Source organism: Eptesicus fuscus, chromosome 11 (genome assembly GCF_027574615.1).
Source record: "Eptesicus fuscus isolate TK198812 chromosome 11, DD_ASM_mEF_20220401, whole genome shotgun sequence".
NCBI classification, from domain to species: domain Eukaryota; kingdom Metazoa; phylum Chordata; class Mammalia; order Chiroptera; family Vespertilionidae; genus Eptesicus; species Eptesicus fuscus.
In genome coordinates, this window is record NC_072483.1 from 87163460 (window position 1) to 87188115 (window position 24656).

Genomic DNA, 24656 nt, shown 5'->3' on the forward strand with positions numbered 1-24656 from the left:
CCATAGCTCCCCTCCACCCGGTTCCCACCCCACCCTCTGCCCTTACCTCCCCCACTGTCCTCATCCATAGGTGTACGATTTTTGTCCAGTCTCTTCCCACAGCCCCGCTTTCTCTTTCCCCTGTGAGAATTATCAGTCCACTCCCTTTCTATGCCCCTGATTCTATTATATTCACCAGTTTATTCTGTTCATCAGATTTTTTATTCAATTGATCTTTAGATTCACTTGTTGATAGGTATGTATTTGTTGTTCATAATTTTTATCTTTTTCTTCTTCCTCTTCTTAAAGAATAGCTTTCAGCATTTCATATAATACTGGTTTGGTAGTGATGAACTCCTTTAGCTTTTTCTTATCTGTGAAACTCTTTATCTGACCTTCAATTCTGAATGATAGCTTTGCTGGGTAGAGTAATCTTGGTTGTAGGTTCTTGCTATTCATCACTTTGAATATTTCTTGCCACTCTCGTCTGGCCTGCATAGTTTCTGTTGAGAAATCAGCTGACAGTCGTATGGATGCTCCCTTGTAGGTAACTAACTGTTTTTCTCTTGCTGCTTTTAATATTCTCTCTTTGTCATTTGCTCTTGGCATTTTAATTATGATGTGTCTTGGTGTGGTCCTCTTTAGATTCCTTTTGTTTGGGATTCTGTGCGCTTCCTGGACTTGTAAGTCTATTTCGTTCACCAGGTGGGGGAAGTTTTCTGTCATTATTTCTTCAAATAGGTTTTCAGTATCTTGCTCTCTCTCTTCTTCTGACACCTCCATAATTCGGATGTTGGTATGCTTGAAGTTGTCCCAGAGGCTCCTTACACTATCTTCATATTTTTGGATTCTTTTTTCTTTTTGCTTTTCCTGTTGAGTGTTTTTTGCTTCTTTTTTTTTTTTTTTTTTTTTTTTTTTTTTTTTTTTATTAAAAATCTGGCTTTATTGAGATATAAATTTATATATCATACAATTACTAATAAAAATGTACAAGTTGATGATTTTGGTATATTACACTATTAATTTAAAAATTGTATATCTATAACAACAATTTCCACTTTAATAATTTTAAATATACAATTCAATTGCATTAATTATATTCTCAATGTTACATAATCATCACCCTATTTCTAAAATGTTTTTATCATTTCAAACAGAAACTCTGTAACAATTTAGCAGTTTAATTTTTTTGGAAATAGAAGCATTTTACAGCTAAGTTGCTCAAGACACTTGATATTTATCTTGTGATGTCTCCACAAATGGAATGTCCAAATACAAGGCTATCTGGTAGGAAAGCCTTGTGCCATTATAACTATGGACTGCCCCATACCCAAGCATTCTAGGTTTGAAACTGTCACTGCAGCAGCTGAAATGTCTGGCTTATCAAGACTGGGGGTAGACAGAGACTGACACACATCCAGTTTGAGTGACGAGGCCCATGACTGCTTCACTCCTAACTATTAGCATAATGATATGATTTCCTTTTGTTCTAATTTAACAGGAGTACTTAGATGGTGTGATTCAATTTTATCACACAACGATTGAAAGTGTTGACTTCCGGAAAGACACTGAAAAGTCCAGACAAAAGATTAACTTCTGGGTTGAATCTCAATCCCAAGGTAAGAAAAACCAAACGTGTTGTAGCTGGTATTCCTTCCCATTTAAAAGCAAACAGCTCAGCCCAGCTTTTCACATTGCTCATCTGCTAGGGACCAGATGCTTACAGATGTGGACTGGGCCCAAAGCTTCTTTCGTCAAACAATTAAAATGCGCAGGTGCTATAGTTACTGTCGCTTCTCTACTCCATCATAAAGGTGATGTGCCTTTTAGCCAAGCACAGGGTCAGCAGGACATTAACTCTTTCCATTTCTCTTAAAGCGTCAGTAAAAAGATTGTAAAGAGAATCTAGTTATTCATAAGGGCATGGAAATAATAAAATCCTTCTTATCAACTTTTCTTTTTTTTTTTTTTTTTTTTCTTTTTAAATTTCTTTATTGATTAAGATGTCACATATTTGTCCTCATCCCCCCATTCCCATCCCCCCCCTCCCCACGCATGCCCCAACTCCCTGTTGAACTTAACCGTTGGATAGGATCATATGCATGCACACAAGTCCTCTGGTTGAACTCTCCCCGTCCCCCCACCCTCCCCTATCCTCCCTCTGAGGCCCGACAGTCCGATCGATGCCTCCTTGCTTCTGGTTCTGTTCTTGTTCCTCAGTCTATGCTGTTCATCACTTCCCCTAGATGAGCGAGATCATATGTCACTAGATATATACTTATGAGAACTGAATGTGAGACGAGCAATAATAGTTATGCTGACAGGCAAATGAATCAGTCTGTAGTGAGTTTCTTTCTGGACCAACAGTTCTTTTGAGACCCAATTTCAATGTCCACCAGTTCCTTATGTGTACATGTCAGCACTGACCCCTCAGCTCTGGATGGTGGACAAATGGTGGCAACGGAGGTCCGACTCCCTCTGGTTTGGTCTCGGCCGGACCCAGGGGCACGGTTTCACCCGGACTCAGGGGCACGTGGCCTCACCCGGATCTAGGGACACATGGTCTCACCCGGACCCAGGGACGCTTGGCCTCTCCCAGACCCAGGGGCACGTGGCCTCACCCGGGCCTCGGTGCATGAGGCCTCACCCGGATCCAGGGACACATGGTCTCACCCGGACCTAGGGACGCTTGGCCTCTCCCAGACCCAGGGACACGTGGCCTCACCCAGGCCTAGGTGCACGAGGCCTCACCCGGATCCAGGGACACATGGTCTCACCCGGACCCAGGGACACTTGGCCTCTCCCAGACCCAGGGGCACATGGCCTCACCCGGGCCTAGGTGCACGAGGCCTCACCCGGATCCAGGGACACATGGTCTCGCCCGGACCCAGGGGTGCGTGGCCTCTCTCAGACCCAGGGGCACGTGGCCTCACCTGGACCTAGGTGCACGAGGCCTCACCCGGATCCAGGGACACATGGTCTCACCCGGACCCAGGCGCGCTTGGCCTCCCCCAGACCCAGGGGCACGTGGCCTCACCCGGGCCTAGGTGCACGAGGCCTCCCCCGGATCCAGGGACACATGGTCTCACCCGGACCCAGGGACGCTTGTCCTCTCCCAGACCCAGGGGCACATGGCCTCACCCGGACCTAGGTGCACGAGGCCTCACCCGGATCCAGGGACACATGGTCTCACCCGGACCCAGGCGCGCTTGGCCTCCTCCAGACCCAGGGGCACGTGACCTCACCCGGGCCTAGGTGCACGAGGCCTCACCTGGATCCAGGGACACATGGTCTCACCCGGACCCAGGGACGCTTGGCCTCTCCCAGCCCCAGGGGCACGTGGCCTCACCCGGGCCTAGGTGCACGAGGCCTCACCCGGATCCAGGGACACATGGTCTCGCCCGGACCCAGGGGCGCGTGGCCTCTCCCAGACCCAGGGGCACGTAGCCTCACCCAGGCCTAGGTGCACGAGGCCTCACCCAGATCCAGGGACACATGGTCTCACCCGGACCCAGGGACGCCTGGCCTCTCCCAGACCCAGGGGCACGTGGCCTCACCCGGGCCTAGGTGCACGAGGCCTCACCCGGACCCAGGGACGCTTGGCCTCTCCCAGCCCCAGGGGCACGTGGCCTCACCCGGGCCTAGGTGCACGAGGCCTCACCCGGATCCAGGGACACATGGTCTCGCCCGGACCCAGGGGCGCGTGGCCTCTCCCAGACCCAGGGGCACGTAGCCTCACCCAGGCCTAGGTGCACGAGGCCTCACCCAGATCCAGGGACACATGGTCTCACCCGGACCCAGGGACGCCTGGCCTCTCCCAGACCCAGGGGCACGTAGCCTCACCCGGGCCTAGGTGCACGAGGCCTCACCCGGATCCAGGGACACATGGTCTCACCCGGACCCAGGGACGCTTGGCCTCTCCCAGCCCCAGGGGCACGTGGCCTCACCCGGGCCTAGGTGCACGAGGCCTCACCCGGATCCAGGGACACATGGTCTCGCCCGGACCCAGGGGCGCGTGGCCTCTCCCAGACCCAGGGGCACGTAGCCTCACCCAGGCCTAGGTGCACGAGGCCTCACCCAGATCCAGGGACACATGGTCTCACCCGGACCCAGGGACGCCTGGCCTCTCCCAGACCCAGGGGCACGTGGCCTCACCCAGGCCTAGGCGCACGAGGCCTCACCCGGATCCAGGGACACATGGTCTCACCCGGACCCAGGGACGCCTGGCCTCCCCCAGACCCGGGGGCACGCGGCCCCACCCGGGCCTAGGTGCACGAGGCCCCACTCGGATCCAGGGACACATGGTCTCGCCCGGACCTAGGGGTGCGTGGCCTCTCTCAGACCCAGGGGCACGTGGCCTCACCTGGACCTAGGTGCACGAAGCCACCCGGACCCAGGGGCGCGTTACCTCTCTCAGACCCCTGGTCGCGTGGTCTCACCCGGATCCAGGGGCGCACGGCCTCACCCGGACTCGGGACCCAGCCTTTCCCGGATCCAGGGGCCCACGGCCTCACCCGGACCCGGGGTTCAGCTTCACCCGGACCCAGGGGGACGTTACCTCTCTCAGACCCCTGGTCGCGTGGTCTCACCCGGATCCAGGGGCGCACGGCCTCACCCGGACTCGGGACCCAGCCTTACCCGGATCCAGGGGCCCACGGCCTCACCCGGACCCAGGGTTCAGATTCGCCCAGACCCAGGGGCACATGGCCTCACCCGAACCCGGAATCCAGCTTCACCTGGACCCAGGGGCGCGTGGCCTCACCCAAACCCAGGGGCGTGAGGCCTCACCTAGACCCAGAGGCGTGTGACCACATCTGAGCCCAGAGGCTCGCAGGCTCGCCTGGACTCGGGTCTCAGCGGGGTTTCGTCTTCTTGATCCCAATTCCTGTTGGTCAATTCCCTCTCAGCAATTCCTTCGGTCATTTTCTCAGAGCTCCAGGGCGGCTGCCGCAGAACTCGTTGGGTGGCGGGCTCGGCAAGGCTCCGGTGTGCCCGGTGCACGGCGGTGGGCTGGTCCGGTGTCGCTGCGTCGGCCCTTGGGTCTGCAACGGTGGCCGGTCGCTGAGCGTGCGCACCTGGCCACTTCGGGGCATTGAGATTCTTGAAGGACTCGGAGGTCAGCAAGCACGGAGTCTCCCACCCCATGTCTCCCAGGGGCTCGTCTGTCCGTGCTCGGCAGCGAGTGGAGACGTCCCCTCAGCCGGAGACCGCCGGGGGAACTGCGCCGAGCACGTTCCAGGCCGCCATTGTGTCGCCTGAGCCATAGTTCTTAAAGTGTGGACTTTGGGTCACCGGCATCAGCATCATCCTGCGTACCCCTCTCTTTTATTCTAGTTGTAGAGCATCTGCTCAGCCAGCCCCCCGGTCTTTCTGGCTGGTGTCTGCTCTACTCTCCCGTCGTAGTCTCAATATTGTTGTGGTAGGCAACGATCAGGCTGCCGCCCTATGTCTCCATCTTGGTCCTCCTTTGTACAGTTAAGTCTTGATTGTTGTTGGTGTCACTGGGAGGAATTGTCCTCCAGGCCAATTGGCCGTGAGGACCCTCTTTGTCTATATAGGAAGAGTTGCTGTGCAGGAGACATGTTTGTGGGCCGGGTTTTGATGCAGCAATGCCTTGGCGCTCATTGAGTCTGCCTCTAGAATGCCTCCCTTATGCAAGTGATTGAAATCTGGTGTCATCTCCCACCAACCACTAGATGCCCTCGTTTCTGGGTCTCCAATGTAGTGTGGGTCAGCCACTACCTGAGGCACTCAGCAGGGAAAAGCTTCTGCTCAGCTTGGCTGGGGCGGAGCTACAGGGTGGAGCCTACAACCTTGGCTTCCTGTCAGCCCCGCCCTATGAGGCTCCTGTGTCTGTGTCCCTCTGTATTCCTTGCAAACACCTCTGAGAGAAACGCGCCCTGGAGTTTCGCCCACTGCCAAACAGTCCAGTCCCTCCCCTAATGAATCTGGACTCCCAGATTCTCGCCTGGAACTGGGTTTCAGTGTAGTTGGAACTGGGTCTCAGCGCAGTCTGGCGTCCCTGTCTCCTTCCCAGCAGGGCCACCCAGTGGCGCAGGCAAAAGTCCGTCCTCTGCGCACCTTCCAGTGCGCGCGTCTGGAGCCGCCGCTTCTCTGTGCCTCCGCCACCACAGCCCAAATTCATTCCCCCAGCGTGCGCCTGGCTTCCCAGGGTTTCGCCTGGAACTGGGGTTCAGTGCAGTCGGAACTGGGGTTCAGCACGGTCCTGAGCTTATGTCTCCTTCCCGCTAGGGCAGTTCAGTGGCGCAGGCAACAGTCCGTCCTTTGCGCCCCTTCCCGTGCGCGCCTCTGGAACTCTGCCTTCCCCCGCTCCTCTGTGCCTGCGCCCCAAGGCCAGATTCATTCCCCCAGCCTGCGCCTGGCTTCCCAGGGTTTCGCCCGGAACTGGCGCTCAGTGCAGTCGGAGCCGGCGCTTAGCGCACTCCGGAGCCTTTATCTCCTTCCTGCTAGTGAACGCCGGCCAGGCCGTCAGCCGCCCCTTCCTCTCCGGCTCCATCCTCCCCGCAGGCGCGCGCGCTCGTGTCTCCGCCAGTTTCTCCATACCTCAGGCTTTTACGGCTCCCCCGATTGTCCCCGTGGCCTTCTCCTTCCCCCCAGCTGTGGGCATTTCAGTCCGCCAGCTCTCCTGTGGTTCTGGACGATGTCCGTTCTGACCTCTAGTTGTGCCTTTGAAATTGTTGTGCCCGGCTGCAGGTTAGGTGTTTAACCTATGCCGCCATCTTGGTTTCTCCGTTTTTTGCTTCTTTGTATTTCAAATCTTTGACTTGATTTTTGCGATCCTCTAGTCTGCTGTTAGAGCTCTGTATAATATTTTTTATTTCAGTCAGTGTATGCTTAATTTCTAGTTGGTCCTTTTTCATATCCCCGAGGGTCTCGCTAAATTTATCGGCCTTGTCTAGAAAATTCTTGAAAAACCATATAACTGTGGTTTTGAACTCTATATCCAGTTGTTTGCTTTCCTCCATCTCTTTCATTTGTGACCTGTTTCTTTGTCTCTGCATTTTGGCTGCTTCCCTGAGTTGATAGAGTGACTTTGTGTGCTAGATATCCTATAGGGCCCAGTGGCTCAGCCTCCCCAGTTACCTGAGGTGGACACTCTTGGTATACCCTTTTGTGGGCTGTGTGCAGTCTTGTTGTAGTTAAGCCTTAATTGTTGTTGATATCACTGGTCGGAATTGACCTCCAGGCCAATTGGCTGTGAGGATCAGTTGTGTCTATGCTGGGAGTACTTCTGTGCTGGAGACACCCTTATGAGACAAGACTTGCAAAAGCCTCTGTGCTCAGCTTGGATGGGGCAGAGTCTCAGGGCAGAGCAGACAGCATTGGTTTCCCGTCAGCCCTGCCCTATGAGGCCCCTGGGTCTCAGTGTCCCATGGTAATTGCTGCAAGCACCTCTGAGAAAAAGCCACCCTCGAGTTTCGCCCGCTGCCAGACAGTCCAGTTTCTCCCCGAATGAGTCTGGGTCCCCAGAGTCTCGCCCAGAACTAGAGTTCAGAGCAGTCAGGAGCTTTTGTCTCCCTCCCGATTGAGAAAGCCAGCTACGTAATCAGTTGCCCGCCCTCTCTGTGCGCGCACCTCAGAACCTCTGCCTTCCACAGTTTCTCTGAGTTTCAGTGTGCTTTTCTCTTTCCTGACAGTCCAGTTTCTCCCCGTATGAGTCTGGGTCCCCAGAGTCTCGCCTGGAACTGGAGTTCAGAGCAGTCAGGAGCTTTTGTCTCCCTCCCAATTGAGAAAGCCAGCCGCATACTCAGTTGCCAGCCCTCTCTGCACATGCGCCTCTGTACCTCTGCCTTCTGCAGCTTGTCTGAGTCTCAGTATGCTTTTCTCTTTCCTTCTAGTTGTAGAATTTCCACTCAGCCAGCCTTCCTGTGGTTCTGGATGATGTCTGTTTTGTCTTTTAGTTGTAGTTTTGAAATTGTTGTGCGAGGCATCAGTTTAGGTGTTTACCTATGCCGCCATCTTGGTTTCTCCTAAGTTGGATATGTTTTTACTGTTCAATCTTATACATGTCTCTTTGGATATGGCCCCTGAAAATAGAATTATGTTTAATATTCACTGTTATTAATGCTCAGCAGAGGTCACTCCAGAAGCAGGGAAGGCTGCTGCAGTTCTTTCTTCCCGCTACTCCCAACCCTACTGCCTGTGGTCGCCCCAGCATTACCTAGAAGCATTACAGGGTTGTTTGTTCAGTAGCACGAAGGAAAAGGTGAAGTTGGCTGTCCCCTGATGTCTTTTCATAACACCCCACTGTGCCTGAGGTGTTATCCGGCAATATGTGTTCCATTGACATTTTACTGTACAGAATTTCATTACATGTTTTCTCTCCAGCAAAAAGGAAAAGGTTAGGAAAACAACTATTCAGTTGTAATTGCAATGTATGTTTGTTTAACCCCTCAAAGGCTGTGTAATTCACTTAATACTTTTTGAACCATAATATATTTTCCAAGGAAAACAAACAGTGTAAATTCTCATAGTAGTAGCAAAAACTAATCAACAGGCACTTCTAAAATCTTTCATCCAAATATGACAAGGCTGTTTGTGTGAATTTCATTCATAATTCTCGTGAGAGGGGCTATGAGAAATGACATCAACGAGGCACCACAGGAAGAAGTGACCATTTCTAAGGTGAAATGTGACCACGTGACTATGGCAACTTCAGAGGAGGTCAACACTCTGACTGAAGTTACTGGGATTATAAAACAGATCCACCCCAAGAAGTTCAATGCTATTATACAGCTGGCTCACACCTCAGAGGAGCACCCTGACTGAAGCCACAGGACATGCTCATGGCACCCCTTAGAGCCAAGGCTACCCCGCCCCATAGTACAGTCAGATTGTGTCCCCAAAATTCACCCATAAGTTACTTAGAACTTTTAATACATATTTCTACAAGAAAAGCCTATAAGTGCTGATTCATTCCCAGACCAATCTATAGAAGCCTATGTAACCTATAGGGTATCTAAAATGTTTACGTCAGTTTTCATTCTTACTTAACTTCCCTTCATAAATGTCTCTTATTAAAAAATGCTTTCAGAGCTCCAATTTAAGATTCCCTACTTCATCACTTCATAGAGTAATACATGTTCTACACCTGGTATTTGTTCCCCTGTATATCAGCCTTAAAAATAATACATCCCTACCCAACCTCGCCTGTCTGCAGGAGCACGGGAGAATGGGCCTGATGTAAAACAACAGGCGTGCACTCCACATGTTGGTGGTAATAAGTAGAACGCCTGCCAAGGGGCTCTGCTTTTAAAATACAGTGCAGGGCTAACAAAATGACCAAAGACTGGAAAATCTGCAATCCCTTTCTGGTGTCATCCATCTCCGTGGGTTCTGATTTGGGGAGGGGGATGGGCAGAGAAGAAGAACTTACCCAACAAGATTTGGGACCCAGATTCAGACACCTCTGCCACTCTCTTATATGGTCATATTGTTTCTAACCTAGCAAGTAGTCACGGATTGTGGAGAATCAGCATAAGAGCTCAAGTTCTCCAGTTAAGCAGACACGTGTATGAATCTGCATCATATCAATAGCTCTCTGCGCCTTCCTTCTCTGAGTTAGAGATTCGCTGTGAGCATAAAGTGATCTAACGTATGAAAACTCCTAGTTTAAGGCTCATGGTAGGCAGCACTTAATAAGAATTACTAAAATTCCCTTTGCTCCTTGGAGGAGAGCCATAATTTTGCTATGGGTCAACAGGTAACCAAGGCACATAGCAACTCAGAAACCCACCACACCAGCCCCACAATGAACATGACAAAATGAGTCTGACCATGATATGAAACAATGAGACATGAACAACATTGGAGCCATTACTTTAGCTGCTTCAGCGCAGGTCTGAGCACCTCATTCCCAGCTCCAGAATCTTCATCCCACACACCTATGTCCATGAGATACAAGTGATCAGAGCATCGGCAAGGGTCTCAGATTCGATTCCTGGTCAAGGGCACGTACTTCGGTTGCAGTCTCCATCCTGGCCTGGGTCTCTCCCTCTCTCCCCCCACTCCCATCCCCGTTCCCTCCCTTTCACATTCTCTAAAAATCAACGGAAAAATATTCTCAGGTGAGGATTTTTTTTTTTTAAATAACACAGGGAAAATGGACAATTTAAAGAGAACCTTGTTTAATTCTGTTAAAAATTTTTTAATTTAGGACTAGGCATATAAGTGAAGGAACACAATTGTAATAAAAAGAATATGTATAAAATAAATGATGTTTTGTTTCATCAGCTATAAAGGAAATTGTTTTGTCAACTAAACACATGTTTTCATAAATTAGAGAGGGCAAATTGGCTAAAAACATTCCTCTTATTAATATACAAGACAGTGTTTTCTGGTATGATAGAGAAATGCACTATTCTGATTCATCTAATATTCAAGTTACTAGAGAATTTGCATTCAATCAATTAGAATAGAAACAATGCCTTATTTGAGCTGAAAAGAATTTAATATTCGATGAGTCATAATCTTTCAGTGGCTCAGGGATTATCATGAATACTAATCATTACTGCACTCAGGCTATTTGGAACAATATTTAATAGACTGATTAATATAAAATGAACAAAATTCTTTCTCTTTGTGAATGTTTCAATGCCAAATAAAAAGCACTCTTGGCAATACTATGAAGAGTGCATTTGCTGTCTACACAGAACATGTGCTCTATATTTCTTATGTGATCTAGACCTTTTTAAGAAACTTCCATTTTTACTACTTTAAGTAAACAAACCAGGGGGCAACAGATTCATGTCAACAGAAAGGTCCCTGATATCAATGAGGGAGGGAAACAGAGTTCTCTCCCCACTGGACGGGAATGAAGGCCTCTGGGAACAGACCCCCGGTACCACCACCTATGACCTACCAGGTTATACTTGGCAATTAACTGACCAATCTCAATGACCTTAGACAACCTTCCAGGCATCAAAAATGTTTAGAGCAAATCTGAAGATATAAGGTCTGTAAAACTCTAACCAATTGTTGTTATATAAAAGGGAAGCTTCAATGGTTCACTACAGATATGTACAGATACATGTGCTTATACATGCATGGAATATTTCTGGAAGAATACAGAAGAAAGTGTTAACAGCCTTGGTGGTGGACTATGTGAGTGAGAGTGTGGAGTGGCTAAGAATTTTTCCTTCATACTTTTTTGCAACATTTCATTTTCTTTATCATACGTATATATCACTTTTTCAATAAAACCTAATTTTAAATAATAGTAATTCACTTCATTTTCTAGCATCTTTATTCTTATAGGCCATTTATTAGATGTTTATTTTACTATTAAATAGAGAAAAGATCAAGTTGCCTCCCTCTTTTCTTGTCTGCAAAAGAAACTTCAAAACCCAAAGGCACCATCACCAGTACATGGTACAATTTAGAAAATGCAATTTAAGTACAAGGATTTGTATATTTCCTATACTCCGTTCCTTTTATTTTATTTTTAAAACACTATAGAGCCCACTGCTTTTTATGATGGTATATTTTAAACTATCTTGTGGTGCTTGTTTTCACACACAGGACCACATTTAGTATCAATATCTTAAAATCCAAACTGTGTTTCCTCAAATACTACATGATCTCACTTTTATGTGAAACCTAAAAGGAAAAGAAAAAAGATACAGAGAACAGACTGGTAGGGTGGAGAGGTGCGCATCATGGGTGAAGGAAGTCAAAAGGTACAAACTCCCAATTATAAAATAAATAAATCACGGGGATTAATGTACAACATGGTGACTATAGTTAATAATATTATATTGCATATTTGAAAATTGCTAAGAGTAGAAGTCTTAAAAGTTCTCATCACAAAAAAGAAAATTTTGTAGCTATGTATGGTGACGAATGGTAACTAGACTTATGGTGATCATTTCGTATACAAATATCAAATCACACTGTACACCTGAAACTAATATAATGTTACACCTCAATGAAAAAAATATTTTTAAAAAACAAAGGGAAATGTATGTCTCCTAATTGTTATGTGTTTTAAACTTCAAAACAATATGCTTTCTGATCTGTGGATTAAAAGGGGGAAAAGTAATCATATCCTTTCAATCCAAATTCACACCCAGAAAAGAACACTGTTTTCGCAAGCCAGAAGTCACAAAGTAAGAGAAAACTACTACAGGTTATTTGCAACTACCACCCGCTCTTCTTTTGTTATAGAAATCTCCCTGTTGGTTTAAACGTCCATGTGTCAGTGTGGGGGGGAAGCCTAGACCATACTTGGAGCTTGTACCGTGGGCGCAGTCTGCCCACGCTGGTGCTGGGAGCTCCAATTCAGAGCTTTAGAAAGAGACACGCATCATGTGGTGGTTACACAGCTCAAACCTAAACAAGGCTTGTAAATGTATCATCACACCATGTACCCTGAAGAGTAAGTGCCAAGTCTGTCTTACACTGTCATCCTTGGCATGTGTGTGTGTGTGTGTGTGTGTGTGTGTGTGTGTGTGTGTGTGTGTGTATAGTTTCATACTGACTGCCTTACCAAAATGGACTTCATTCTCACAGGCACGTGACTGCTCCCATGCATTTGTGCTAAGAGGCCCTCTCCCAGAGCCTGTGGGAGAGTTCTGACTGCCAGGAGACCTTACCCAGATGTCCTGCATCCAGAAGATGAAATCTCAAACAGGAAACAAGCCCCAGGTGGAAGGAAGACCGAGCGAGAAAGGGCGGGCCGAGGCTCACAGAAATCGTGCCAGATGGATGGAGAGAAGCGTTTTCCCTGGATGTGGTGGCGACCCCGGCCCGGGACGGGGCTGGGAGAGGGACTCTCCCCGCGCGGAAACTCGGGGCCCCGCCATCGCTCTGTGCTTTGCCGAAAGGTCCACTGAAAACTCTGCCTGCCACCAGGAAAACTCCCGCTTCTTTAGCTTTGGGGACCGTTTGAATCTAGAGGGTTTTTCTTTTCACGGGAGGGCACACTGCTTTCCTGTGTGTGGAGGGGGCGGGGGGAGGACTTTCGCTGGAGAGCAGCGCGCAACCCCCGCGGGGCTGCATTTCTATTGAATCCTCCGCTTCGCCTTCCATCAACGGTTCAGTGCCGCTTTCGGAGGAAATGAGGAAAAGAGCCATCGAAATGCAAAGACGCAGAGGGAACTTTTCCTCCACTGTCGGGGGAAAAGTCGCTCCTGCTTCTCACGGCCAAGAGCCGAGTCTGGGGACCTCCGGCGAGGCAGGAAGGTTTGCAAATGAAGGGGTGGGAGCAAACAATGCCGAGCACCCAGCCGACCGCGCACCTCCACGCACCTCCCCCTCCCGCCCCGGCCGCAGGGCCCGCCACGCTCACCTTGATGATGCTGCTGCGCCGGGGGGTCGCCCGCGCCGCCTCCAGGAGGCCAGCCTCGCCGTCCGCCGGGGTCCCGGCGGCGCCCGGCAGCACCACCCCGCTGCGCCGGTCCCTCCACCGGCCCGCAGGCGCCGCCGCCCCGCCGTCCCCGGGGCCGCCTTCCGGGCCCGCCCGGGGGTCGTCTTCGCCGCCGGCCGCGTCGGGCAGCGCGGGACCCTCCCACTCAGCCGCGCCCTCGGCCATGTCGGGGCGCCTCGGGTTCCGCGGGGAGACGGCTCGCCCGGCAGCAAGTCCGGCCGCCGGGCACGCTGCGCTCCGGCACCGGGAGGCGGCCCCGCGGACTTTGTCTCACCGCCCGGCGGCCGCGGCCGCAACTTTCTGGAGCGGAGGCATCGCCGGGCGGAGACGTCCGCGGCTTCAGTGCCGGAGGCCGGCGGTCCGCTGGGACGGCGGGTGGGGAGCGGGGTGAACGGAGGGAGGAGGAGAGGCGAAGGGAGAGGGAGGTGTCCGGAATGCGATGCGAACGCCCGCTCCGCGCCAGACAAAAGGCACCGGCGTCCGGCTGGGCGGCCCCCGAGGCCGGGACGCGCGCGGTCGGAGAGGGGCCGGAGCCGGGAGACCGCGGCCCCGCGCCCCCGTCACCTGCCGGCGGCCAGCGGCGCGGCTACCTCGGGACCGGCGGCGGCGGCGGCCTCAGCTCCGCTCCGCTCTGTTGTGACAGGGAGGGAAGCCTTGTTTTGACAGCCGTGGGATTGGCAGGCCGCTGGGCCTCTCAGGAGCCGCGCCTGGGCGAGCGGGTCGGGCTGGCCAATCCCCGCAGCGGAGGGGCGTGCCCGGGCGCTAAGAATGGAATGCGCTCCGAGACGAGCCGCCTGGGGGGCGCGGGTGCCCCAGCCAGGATGCGAGCGTGTGTGCGCACCCGCCGGCGCGCCGCGAAGATTTCAGGAAGTTTGGATATTCGAAATAAGCCCGAAAATCCAACAGAACGGCGGGATAGGAAAGAGAGGGGGCCGGGGGAGGAAACCTTCCCTCTGCAAAGCAAAGCAATTTGGAGGGAAGGGAGCGGTGCGTATTCATGTCAAAACGTTTGGGGTAATGGAGTGTAGCTTCCACCATCAGCGGTTCATTGGCTCTCAGTCACCCCTTAGAAGTCAAGTCCAAGCAGAAATAAACTACGGTTTACTGGGGCCCTAGAGTTGAAGAATTTGCTTAAGATTTTATAAAGAGATTTTCCGTTCACTCTGAAATGCGAATAAATTTGACAAGGGAAGCGCATCAGATAAAAGAGGTGAGGGTAATAGGAAACAGAACTAATTAAATCCCTGTGGAGAGTGACCTTTAGCAAAGCACGATTATGATGAATGTTGGCTGACTACAAGGTGAGGTGAGGGACTTAGTCTCTTATGAAACATCCCTCTTTGATAATGGATCAACCTCCTTTCTCTAGATCACCCTGTGTAAACATATTTTGCTCATTTCCAGCAAGCCAGCAACCAAGAGGAGAGATGTCTTTGGATGATGCATTAAGTCACTGAAATTGACCACAACTGCTCACATAGATGCAAAGGATGGCTCTGAGATTTCCCTGGTAGAACAGAAGATTTGACCTTTTGATTTAAAGGCTGTTTAATATTGGAATCTATATTAAATTTCTTATAACATTAAATTATATTTTAATTATTAATAATTTAATACTGTGAGAAGTTACTTGTTCCTTTGGCCAAGAACATGAGAAATTCTTCAGCCTTTTAGACCCAGAATTTAAAATCTCAGAATTTTATAAATACAAGGAGATTTAAGGACCATATAGGGCAGCCCTTTCTTTTGCAGATGAGATGAAGGCCTAAGGAGGCTTAGTGTCTTATCTACTAGTTAGTGCAGGACCTGAAATTAGAATCTGCCACTCAACTCCTCCAGGGATCTCTTCACTGCTTTATCTGGCTCCAGCCAGACCTGGATGAGGTCCTCGGGAGTTGATATTTACCAACTTTTAGGTAAGACTGAGAAAGCTTGAGTTTACCTTTTCATTGTATATACAAATGCAGCCCAGTAATGAATGTACTGTAGATTAGCAACCTATGGTTTTAAAACCAACACTGCCCTCTAGTGAGATTCTGAGAACTGCATTCATAATGTCAAATGCTTTTTTCTTTCTTTGTTTATAAGATTGGGGGAAACTCAATTAAAGTTTCCTTTTCTGCTATCTGCCTTTATAACCCACAGTAGAGGAAGGAAGTGAAAGGCCATGCAAACTTCAAACAACCATAATGCCCTTCATCTCCATCAGTTCAGGGAATTCTCATCTATCTTGTATAGGAAGTACTTTCACTTACTATCCTCGACAAATAGAACATTTTAGATTATCATTTTTCTGATATTCAACTAGCACTGTGGTTTATTTCTGGCTTCTACAGCACTCACCATTTATTGAAGAGGCTTTGTTTTCTCCATTGTATATTTTTGGCTCCTCTGCCAAAAATTATTTGCCCATATACATGTGGTTTTATTTCTGGGCTCTCAGTTTTGTTCCAACTAGATGATATCCATTTGGACTCCTCTCTTATCTCTTCCCACCCTTAGCAGCCTTCTCTCTCACCCTCAGGTGATGGTAAATACACACACACACACACACACACACACACACACACACAGCCCACTCTGAGTGTCTATTCATAAAGGCTGTTGTCTAATTCAGCCGTCGCCAACCTTTCAGACCTCACGGACCACCAGTTGGCGACTGCTAGTCTAATTCATTCTGTTTTTTCTCAGTTGGACCCTGATCAAGCATAAGCTCAGAAAACTTCTCCTGGTATTCATGTTTGCAGTTTTTTTAAAACCTCCATTGAAACTGCTCCTACTCAGGGACAGATTCTACTCTATGGCCACATTCCCCAGATTGAGAGAAAGGTTTATGAGATTTGGTTAAGTCAGCAGCCAAACTGACACATTCCTACCCCTCCATTAACAAGCCCTCTTTCCAAATTACTATCATCCACAATGCCTCCTCCCAACCTTTCACCAAGTAACATGCTGCAATCTCTTGGTTGACAAATTGGAAGTTGGGGGTGGAGGGGTTGGGGATGGAGAAAGAAGGTAAATAAGAGTAATGACTTAGCAATTCAAATGTCACCACCAGAGAGGGGTCTTCTCTGACCACAAATCTCAGCTTGCCCTTTCAACCCCACACTTATACCATGTTACTCATTTTGTTGTTTTACTTTCTCATAGGATTTTATCACTTGAATAAACTGTCCTGTCTGTGACATTGTTTACATACTTTTGCATTGTCATGCTGACCTCCTATCTTTGCCCCATTGAAATGGAGAATGTAATCTCCATGTGCATAAAGATTCTATTTTGTTGCTATATCTAAAGCTCCCAGCACCATGCTTGGCACAGAATAGATGCTTAATAAATATTTGCATACCGATACAGCTCCTGGGGCAATGGAAACTAAGGAGAAAATAAACAAATGGGACTACATCAAAATAAAAAGCTTCTGCACAGCAAGAGAAACCATCAACAAAACAACAAGAAAGCCCACTGCATGGGAGAACATATTTGCTAATGTTATCTCCGATAAGGGTTTAATCTCCAACATTTACAGAGAACTCATACAACTTAACAAAAGGAAGATAAACAATCCAATAAAAAAAAATGGGCAAAGGACCTAAATAGACACTTTTTCAAAAGAGGACATACAGAAAGCCAAGAGACATATGAAAACACTAGAGGCCTGATGCACAAAATTCGTGCAAGAGTAGGCCTTCCACCGAAACCAGTTTGGATCAGTGGATAGAGCATCGGCCTACGGACTGAAGGGTCCCAGGTTCGATTCCGGTCAAGGGCATGTACCTTGGTTGCGGGCACATCCCCTGTGGGGGGTGTGCAGGAGGCGGCTGATAGAGGTTTCTCTCTCATCGATGTTTCTAGCTCTCTGTCCCTCTCCCTTCCTCTCTGTGAAAGATCAATAAAATATTTAAAAAAAAAAAAAAAAGAGTAGGCCTTCCCCCGGCTGCCAGCACCAGCTTCCCTCTGGCACCTGGGTCCTGGGCTTCCCTCGCAGCCCCGGCATCGTCTGGAAGGACGTCCAGTCTGATTAGCATATTAAGCTTTTATTAATATAGATGCTCAAAGTCATTAATCATCCGAGAGATGCAAATCAAAACGGCAATGAGGTACCATCTCACACCAGTCAGAATGGCTATCATAAACAAATCAACAAATGACAAGTGCTGGAGAGGATGTGGAAAAAAGGAACCCTCATGCACTGCTGGTGGGAATGCAGACTGGTGCAGCCACTGTGGAGAACAGTATGGAGGTTCCTCAAAAAACTAAAAGTGGAACTCCCATTTGACCCAGTGATCCCACTTCTAGGAATATACCCCAAGAAGCTAGAAACACCAATCAGAAAGGATATATGCACCCCTATGTTCATAGCAGCACAATTTACAATAGCTAAGATTTGGGAACACCCTAAGTGCCCATCAGCAGATGAGTGGATTAGAAAACTGTGGTACATCTACACAATGGAATACTCGGCTGCTATAAAAAAAAAAAAGAAGAAGAAGGAATTCTTACCATTTGCAACAGCATGGATGGAAATGGAGAGCATTATGCTAAATGAAATAAGCCAGTCTATGAAAGATAAATACCACATGATCTCACTCATTTGTGGAATATAAAGAACATCATAAACTGAAGAACAAAAATAGATACAGAGACACAGAAGCATCAAACAGACGGTCAAACTACAGCAGGAAGGCAGAGAAGGGTTGGGAGGAGGGAGGGTAAGAGATCAACCGAAGGACTTGTATGCATGCATATAAGCATAACCAAGGGATGCAAGACACTGGGGGGGAGGGGGGGGCATGTGCTGGGAGGTAGGGGAAGCCAAGGGGCGGTCAATGAGGGGGAAAATGAGACGTATGTACTACTATTTGTAATACTTGTAACAATAAAATAACATTTAAAAATAAATAAATAAATATTTGCAGACAGAATCTTCATGTTTGCAGTCCTCTGACTGAATCAAACAACCACTTCTAATAAAGAAAAATGGCTCTGGCCCTGGCCAGTGTTGCTCAGTTAGTTGAGTGTCATCCCATGCACTGAAAGGCCACTGGTTAGATTCCTATTCAGGGCACATGCCAAGGTTGCAGGTTCAGTCCCCGGTTGGGGTGCAGGTGGGAGGCAGCTACTCAATGTTTCTCTTTCGTGTCACTATTTCTCTCCCTCTCCCTCTCCCATCCTCTCTCTCTAAAATCAATAAAAACATATTTAGAAAAGAAAAATGGCTCTGTCACTCCCACACAATAGGATTTCTCATCTTCCAAGATACTAGAATTCTACCTTTGGAGAGAAATCAGAACAGACCCAAAGCAATCTGTTGCAAAATTAGGACAATTGTATATTAGGGTAATTTGAAATCTACAACTAAACTAAAAGACACCTGATAGGAACCTGGCTAGGTCTAGAAAACACCTAGCCCAGAAACAAAGTCCAGCTATGTCCATGTAGTCCTTCTAGCCCAGGGAAGTCATTCCAGGACCCTGGGCCTAAGAAAACTGCAGTGAGAACATTAAGACTTTCCATACATGACCAAGAAATCACAGCTGGGGAAGAGAACTGTCTTTCTGCTAACTACTTTCTATGTACCAGGTTATCCTCTGAGCTCCTCTTTACAGATAAGGAAACTAAAGATCAAATTAGCTTGCTCAAAGTGCACTGAAAGGTTACTGGCTCGATTCCTAGTCAGGGAACATACCTGGGTTGTGGTTTTGATCTCCAATGGAGGAATGGTCAATGTTTCTCTCCCTTTTTCTCTCTAAGCATGTCCTCCGGTGTCTCCGTGTTGGTTTATTATCTGTGTATTAACTTACTTCGCCATGGATCCTGGAGTTGGAGCTCATGTCAAGATCATGCTCCCCACCAATGCATAAGCCACAGAGGCATTTAAAGATACTACTGGAATGGCATAATGAGGCCCCCAAGAAAACTTGCTTCTATATTTTATTTGACAACTTGAATCCCTGCCAGGTATGAAGTTATAAAAAAACACCTCTTCATGCCCTAACCGGTTTGGCTCAGTGGATAGAGCGTCGGCCTGTGGACTGAAGGTCCCAGGTTCGATTCCAGTCAAGGGCATGTACCTTGGTTGCGAACACATCCCCAGTAGGGGATGTGCAGGAAGCAGCTGATTGATGTTTCTCTCTCATCCATGTTTCTAACTCTCTATCCCTCTCCCTTCCTCTCTGTAAAAAATCAATAAAATGTTTTTTTTAAAAAAAAAAACCTCTTAAAATCAATTCCCTGTGTTACACTTGCCATGCAGGATTTAATATGATGTAGGTTTCTTCTCCTCTTACCCATCCCAGGTTCATACCCCCAAATCTAAGTCATCTGCATGTGTGAGAGTTTTTCCTCCAATTTTTGCCAAGACATTAAGTTTATTAATGCTTTTCAGCTTCTTAGGACCCACTGGAAGAAAATATGGTCATATTTCTTTCTCTAATACACTCCTTTCCTTCATAATGTATGACTCATCCCCATTTTGTTAACCTTATTAATGTGGCTTTGTTGCATTCTACCTCAAATATTTTGAGAGGAAGAAGCAGAGTGCACTAGTACTTCAAATAAACAGAAAGTTGTAATGCATTTTCTAAATTAAAATATAAGACAAGGGTAAAGTATGGTCTCTTTTGTAACCCCTTTTTAGTTTCCAGTAAGTTTTCAGATGTACAGCTCTCTTGTTAAGCACAATATAAGTTTATCTGCTTTACAAAATGAGGAGCTATTAAAAACAAAGTGAGTCCTTTCTTTTAAACAAAATTTCATCTGATACCAAGGGTCTGGTGAAAGCTAGATTGCTAGCATTATCCTATATAATAAAAGGGTAGTATGCAAATTGTCCCCTCGACCAGGAGTTCGACCAGGGGGTGGGGCCAGCCAGGGGAAGGGAGGGAGGACCCAGCTGGCAGCCGGAAGCCAATAAGGACCCTACCAGTGCATGAATTTCATGCACTGGGCCTCTAGTCTGTTCTATATAAAATGTACTGGTGAAGCTTTTCAGATAATGTCACAATTATTTTTGAAAGATTTGGAAAATAAAGCATATTGCAGGAATAATCTGTATTATTACACAGCAGCAAACTTAAACTGTGAAGTGGGATAAAAAAACATGGTAGAATACTACATAAAAATAATTTTTAAAACATGGTAGAATACTACATAAAAGTAATTTTTAAAACATGGTAGAATACTACATATAGTATAAATGAGATGTTAGAGAGCCTTCTTTAAATTTTCTTCTAGCCAAAATGGGATTTTAATAACTAAACTGATAGCTGCATATATAATTGACTTGGAAGATTCTTTTTTTAAAATATATTTTATTAATTTTTTACAGAGAGGAAGAGAGAGGGATAGAGAGTTAGAAACATCAATCAGCTGCCTCTTGCACAACCCCTACTGGGGATGTGCCCGCAACCAAGGTACATGCCCTTGACCGGAATCGAACCTGGGACCTTACAGTCCACAGGCCGACGCTCTATCCACTGAGCCAAACCGGTTTCGGCAGACTTGGAAGATTCTTTATAAGCAAATACTTAAAACTCTAGGGGGGGAAAGTACCAAATACTATTATTTTTATACTGTCATTTCTAAAGGAAGGAATATTTTTCTGATTTTTGATAAATGATATATTTCTCATCAACATAAATTCTGGCGTAAATTCTAACTTCAGAAAAATAAAATATGTGGGTAAAATCATATATTACTCCTTTATCTACCTTAACTTTTCCTAGCTTCAGAATATGGATTAAAGGGTTTTCATTTGTTTCTTTTCTGAATATGTAAAGGATAGTTTGTTATCTGTGATTGAAACTAAGTTAAAGTCAAAGAAGTATGTCTTACTTGTACACCCAATAGATGAGAAAATAGCTTTTATTTAATTATAAAAATATATTTTTTCTCTTATTTCTCATCTAATTCTCCTCACTCACCAAGCTTTAATATGATTACATGGAAATACTTCATTAACCCTCTGTCCTGACGCAGATCTTCATACTCAGGGGAGATGTTTACTGACCTCCCAATGGGAAGGTTATACATCCTTATCCATTGACAGCAGGCTCAGCCATGTGACTTGCTTGGCCAGTGAAAGATGAGTGGAAGAGCCCTTTCTAAACAGAAGCTTTAAGAGCCAGCATATGCTTAACCATGACGTCATCTTTCTCTGCCACAAGATTAATGGGTACCAGATAGAAGCTGGATCCTGAGTGAAAACAGCATGGAGTAGAGCTCAAACCAATCTATAGTGGATGTGTAACATGAGCAATAAAGCAGCCTTTCTGGTAAGCCCCTCAGATTTGGGGGTCATTTGTTAACTGTAGTATAAGTTAGCTTCTCCTGATAGGTACATACACTTACTAAAAGTCCTATGATTTTTTTTTAAATATATTTTTTATTGATTTCAGAGGAGAGGGAGAGAGAGATAGAAACATCAATGATGAGGGAGAAGCACTGATCGACTGCCTCCTACATGCCCCACACTGGAGATCGAGCCCACAATCGGGCATGCGCCCTTGATCGGAATCGAACCTGGGACCCTTTAGTCCACAAGCCAACGCTCTATCCACTGAGCCAAACCAGCTAGGGCTAAGCCCTATGCTTTTCACAACCATGCAATTGGTTCAAATAGTCAAATACTGTTTGATTTGTATAACAAATAAACATTTACTAAACAAATAAAAACTAAAAAATGTTGTATATCCAGTAAAATTATGTATAGTTATTTCCATTTCTTAACACATTTTTGTCATTTTTCTTTCCTGCAAAATGTGTTAGCTCCTGATTCTGCCTTTCTTATTAGGTTTAGAAATGATAGCATAAATATAATTATATGCATACTTTCTTAAAAAATTTTTCTTTTTCAGAGAGGAAGGGAGAGGGAGAGAGAGATAGAAACATCAATGATGAGAGAGAATCATTGATTGGCTGCCTCCTACATGCCCCACACTGGGGATTGAGCCAGCAACACCAGCATGTGCCCTGACCGGGAATCAAACCTTGACCTTGGTACACCTTTTTCTTAACTTCTTTTACATATCTTGGACATTTCTCTCCTTCTCCACCCACATCAACCTTCCCACTCCTTGCAAAGTAACTCAAGTTAACAACCTAGCATGCACCTTTTCAGCGTTGGCCTACATTCATATATATGTACATAACATATGAAATGTGTGTTTGTTATTGATTTATTTTTAAAAAGTGGGAGGAGTGGAAATATTTTTATACAATCTTCCTTTTCTCATTCAATAATACTTTATAAGAATCCCACCACCTCATCTACAATATCAACTAATTCATTCTCTTAAATAAATGCATAATAGTCCATGGTATGGATAGAACATAATTTATTGGGGCATTGCTCTATTTAGGCAATTCAATTTCTTTCTGTAGTTTTTCACCACTACATTGTTGTAGTAATCATTTTTGTACACATGTATTTATGAACCAGTTGTTTAATTTCTACCAGATAGACTTCCAGGAGTAGAATTTTGAGGTCTAAAGGTATATGTATTTTTTATTTTAATAGATAAATGTTAGATAGATTTCCCAAATAATCACACCACTTCACATTCTACCTTAATGGATACTGTAGTCATTTCTGCTTATCTTATAGCTATAAAACTATTTTCCATTGGTATTTTAATTTTCACTTTCCAGATTACTAAGCATTCTTTCAAATGTTTCTTGGCTATTTAGACTTAGTCTTCAGTAAATTGTCTATACATGTGTTTTGCCTAGGTTTCCATTGTATTGAATGCCTTTCTCTTCCCAATTTGTAAGAGTTCTGTGGTAAACCCGAAGATGCCACACTTAGGTCCTGCTTCAATATGCCTCCAGTTGTGAGGCATATGTTTGGTTCACTGGCAGCCTTCAACTATTTGATTGCTCGGGGTCTACCTCAACTTTTTAACCAAGTTCCTGTTCTTTAAAAAAATGGGCAAAGCTTCATTTCCTTCTTAAGTTTAGATAAATATAAGTCCTAATATGAGGAGAAATTCCTCAAACACATTGAGGATGAAAGGAATTTGTTCACAATGAATTAAGCTATGAGGAAAGGATGTAATGATTATTTATTTTTAGTAATTCTTCTTTCTCCCTAGATTGAAAACACCTCAAAGGCTCAGACTCCGTGGGGGCAGCCACCGGGAAGTATCTTCCCTATGTAGGGAAGAAAAAGCCAGAGGAGGGAAAGGTTGGGGGAGAGAAGGAGATGAGGAAATAAAAAGGAGCGAAAGGAACAAAAAAAAGAAAAAAGAAAACACCTCAAAGACAGAGTATGATCTTATTCATCCCCTTATCTCCCATAGCATACAGCATTATGTACTACACATAATAGGAACTCTATACTTGTCTACTAAGTTGAATTGGATAGTCTTACATAATTTATTTAAGCTTTAAAATAAAAAAAAATATTTTTGGTGTTAAGAATTAAAAGAGTTAGAAGCAGAGCAGAATATTAGCATATCTTATGTACAGCATATCTTCCTAGCACCAACATAGGCATTTAAATAAAGTCAAGTGTTTCCTAAATTTTGTTGATTAATTTGTGATGAATTAATGAATGAATACAGTCTTCAAAAGTAAGTATCTTTAGTAAAAAAAAGAAAAGAGAATAGTAATATCTATCAAACCCATCATTACTACTAGGAAAATGCTCAAAAAATAACTATATTAAACAGCAAAATTATTCTGTTCTAGAATATATATTAATTTGGATTGGTTTGTGTTTTTTATTTCCACAAACACTTAAAACTTGAAAAAATTAGCTTATATTGCAAGCAGACTTTTAGGATGCTTTAGCTGAACTGTATTCAATTAACAAAAGTTGTTTCTCATTTTATTTTTGGTAAATAATATTGAGATAATTAATAAACAAATTAATTAATCTGTCTCATTAAGATTAATAAACAGATTAATATTTTAAACAGATTAAAATATAGTGATGCTGTTTACTTTTTAATCCTTTATCTTGAAAGTAAAATAACCCAAAGCCAAACTTTTACAATAGAGAACAAAAGTTACTACTTTTAACAATTATTGCTGCTAATTCTTTAAAAATGTATTAAAATTATAATTAATATGCCAAAGGTTAAAGACAGAGAATCTTAAAATCGGCAAAAGAAAATCAGTTAGTTACCTACAAGAGAGCGCCCACACAACTGTCAGCTGATTTCTCAACAGAAACTTTGCAGGCCAGAAGGGAGTGGCAAGAAATATTCGAAGTGATGAAAAGCAAGAACCTACAACCAAGATTACTCTACCCAGCAAAGCTATCGTTTAGAATTGAAGGTCAGAT

At 45.7% G+C, this 24656-nt stretch overlaps 1 protein-coding gene across 1 annotated transcript in view; it reads right to left on the minus strand.

Moving 5' to 3' along the window:
* PLCL1 (phospholipase C like 1 (inactive)) overlaps positions 1-13635 on the minus strand; it is a 252641-nt gene extending 239006 nt beyond the window's left edge. The window contains exon 1 of the mRNA XM_008146488.3: positions 13289-13635. Within this exon, the coding sequence (XP_008144710.2) occupies positions 13289-13531 (243 nt within the window). The 5' untranslated portion in view covers positions 13532-13635. The remainder of the gene's footprint in view (positions 1-13288) is intronic.
* Between the last annotated feature and the right edge of the window lie 11021 nt (positions 13636-24656).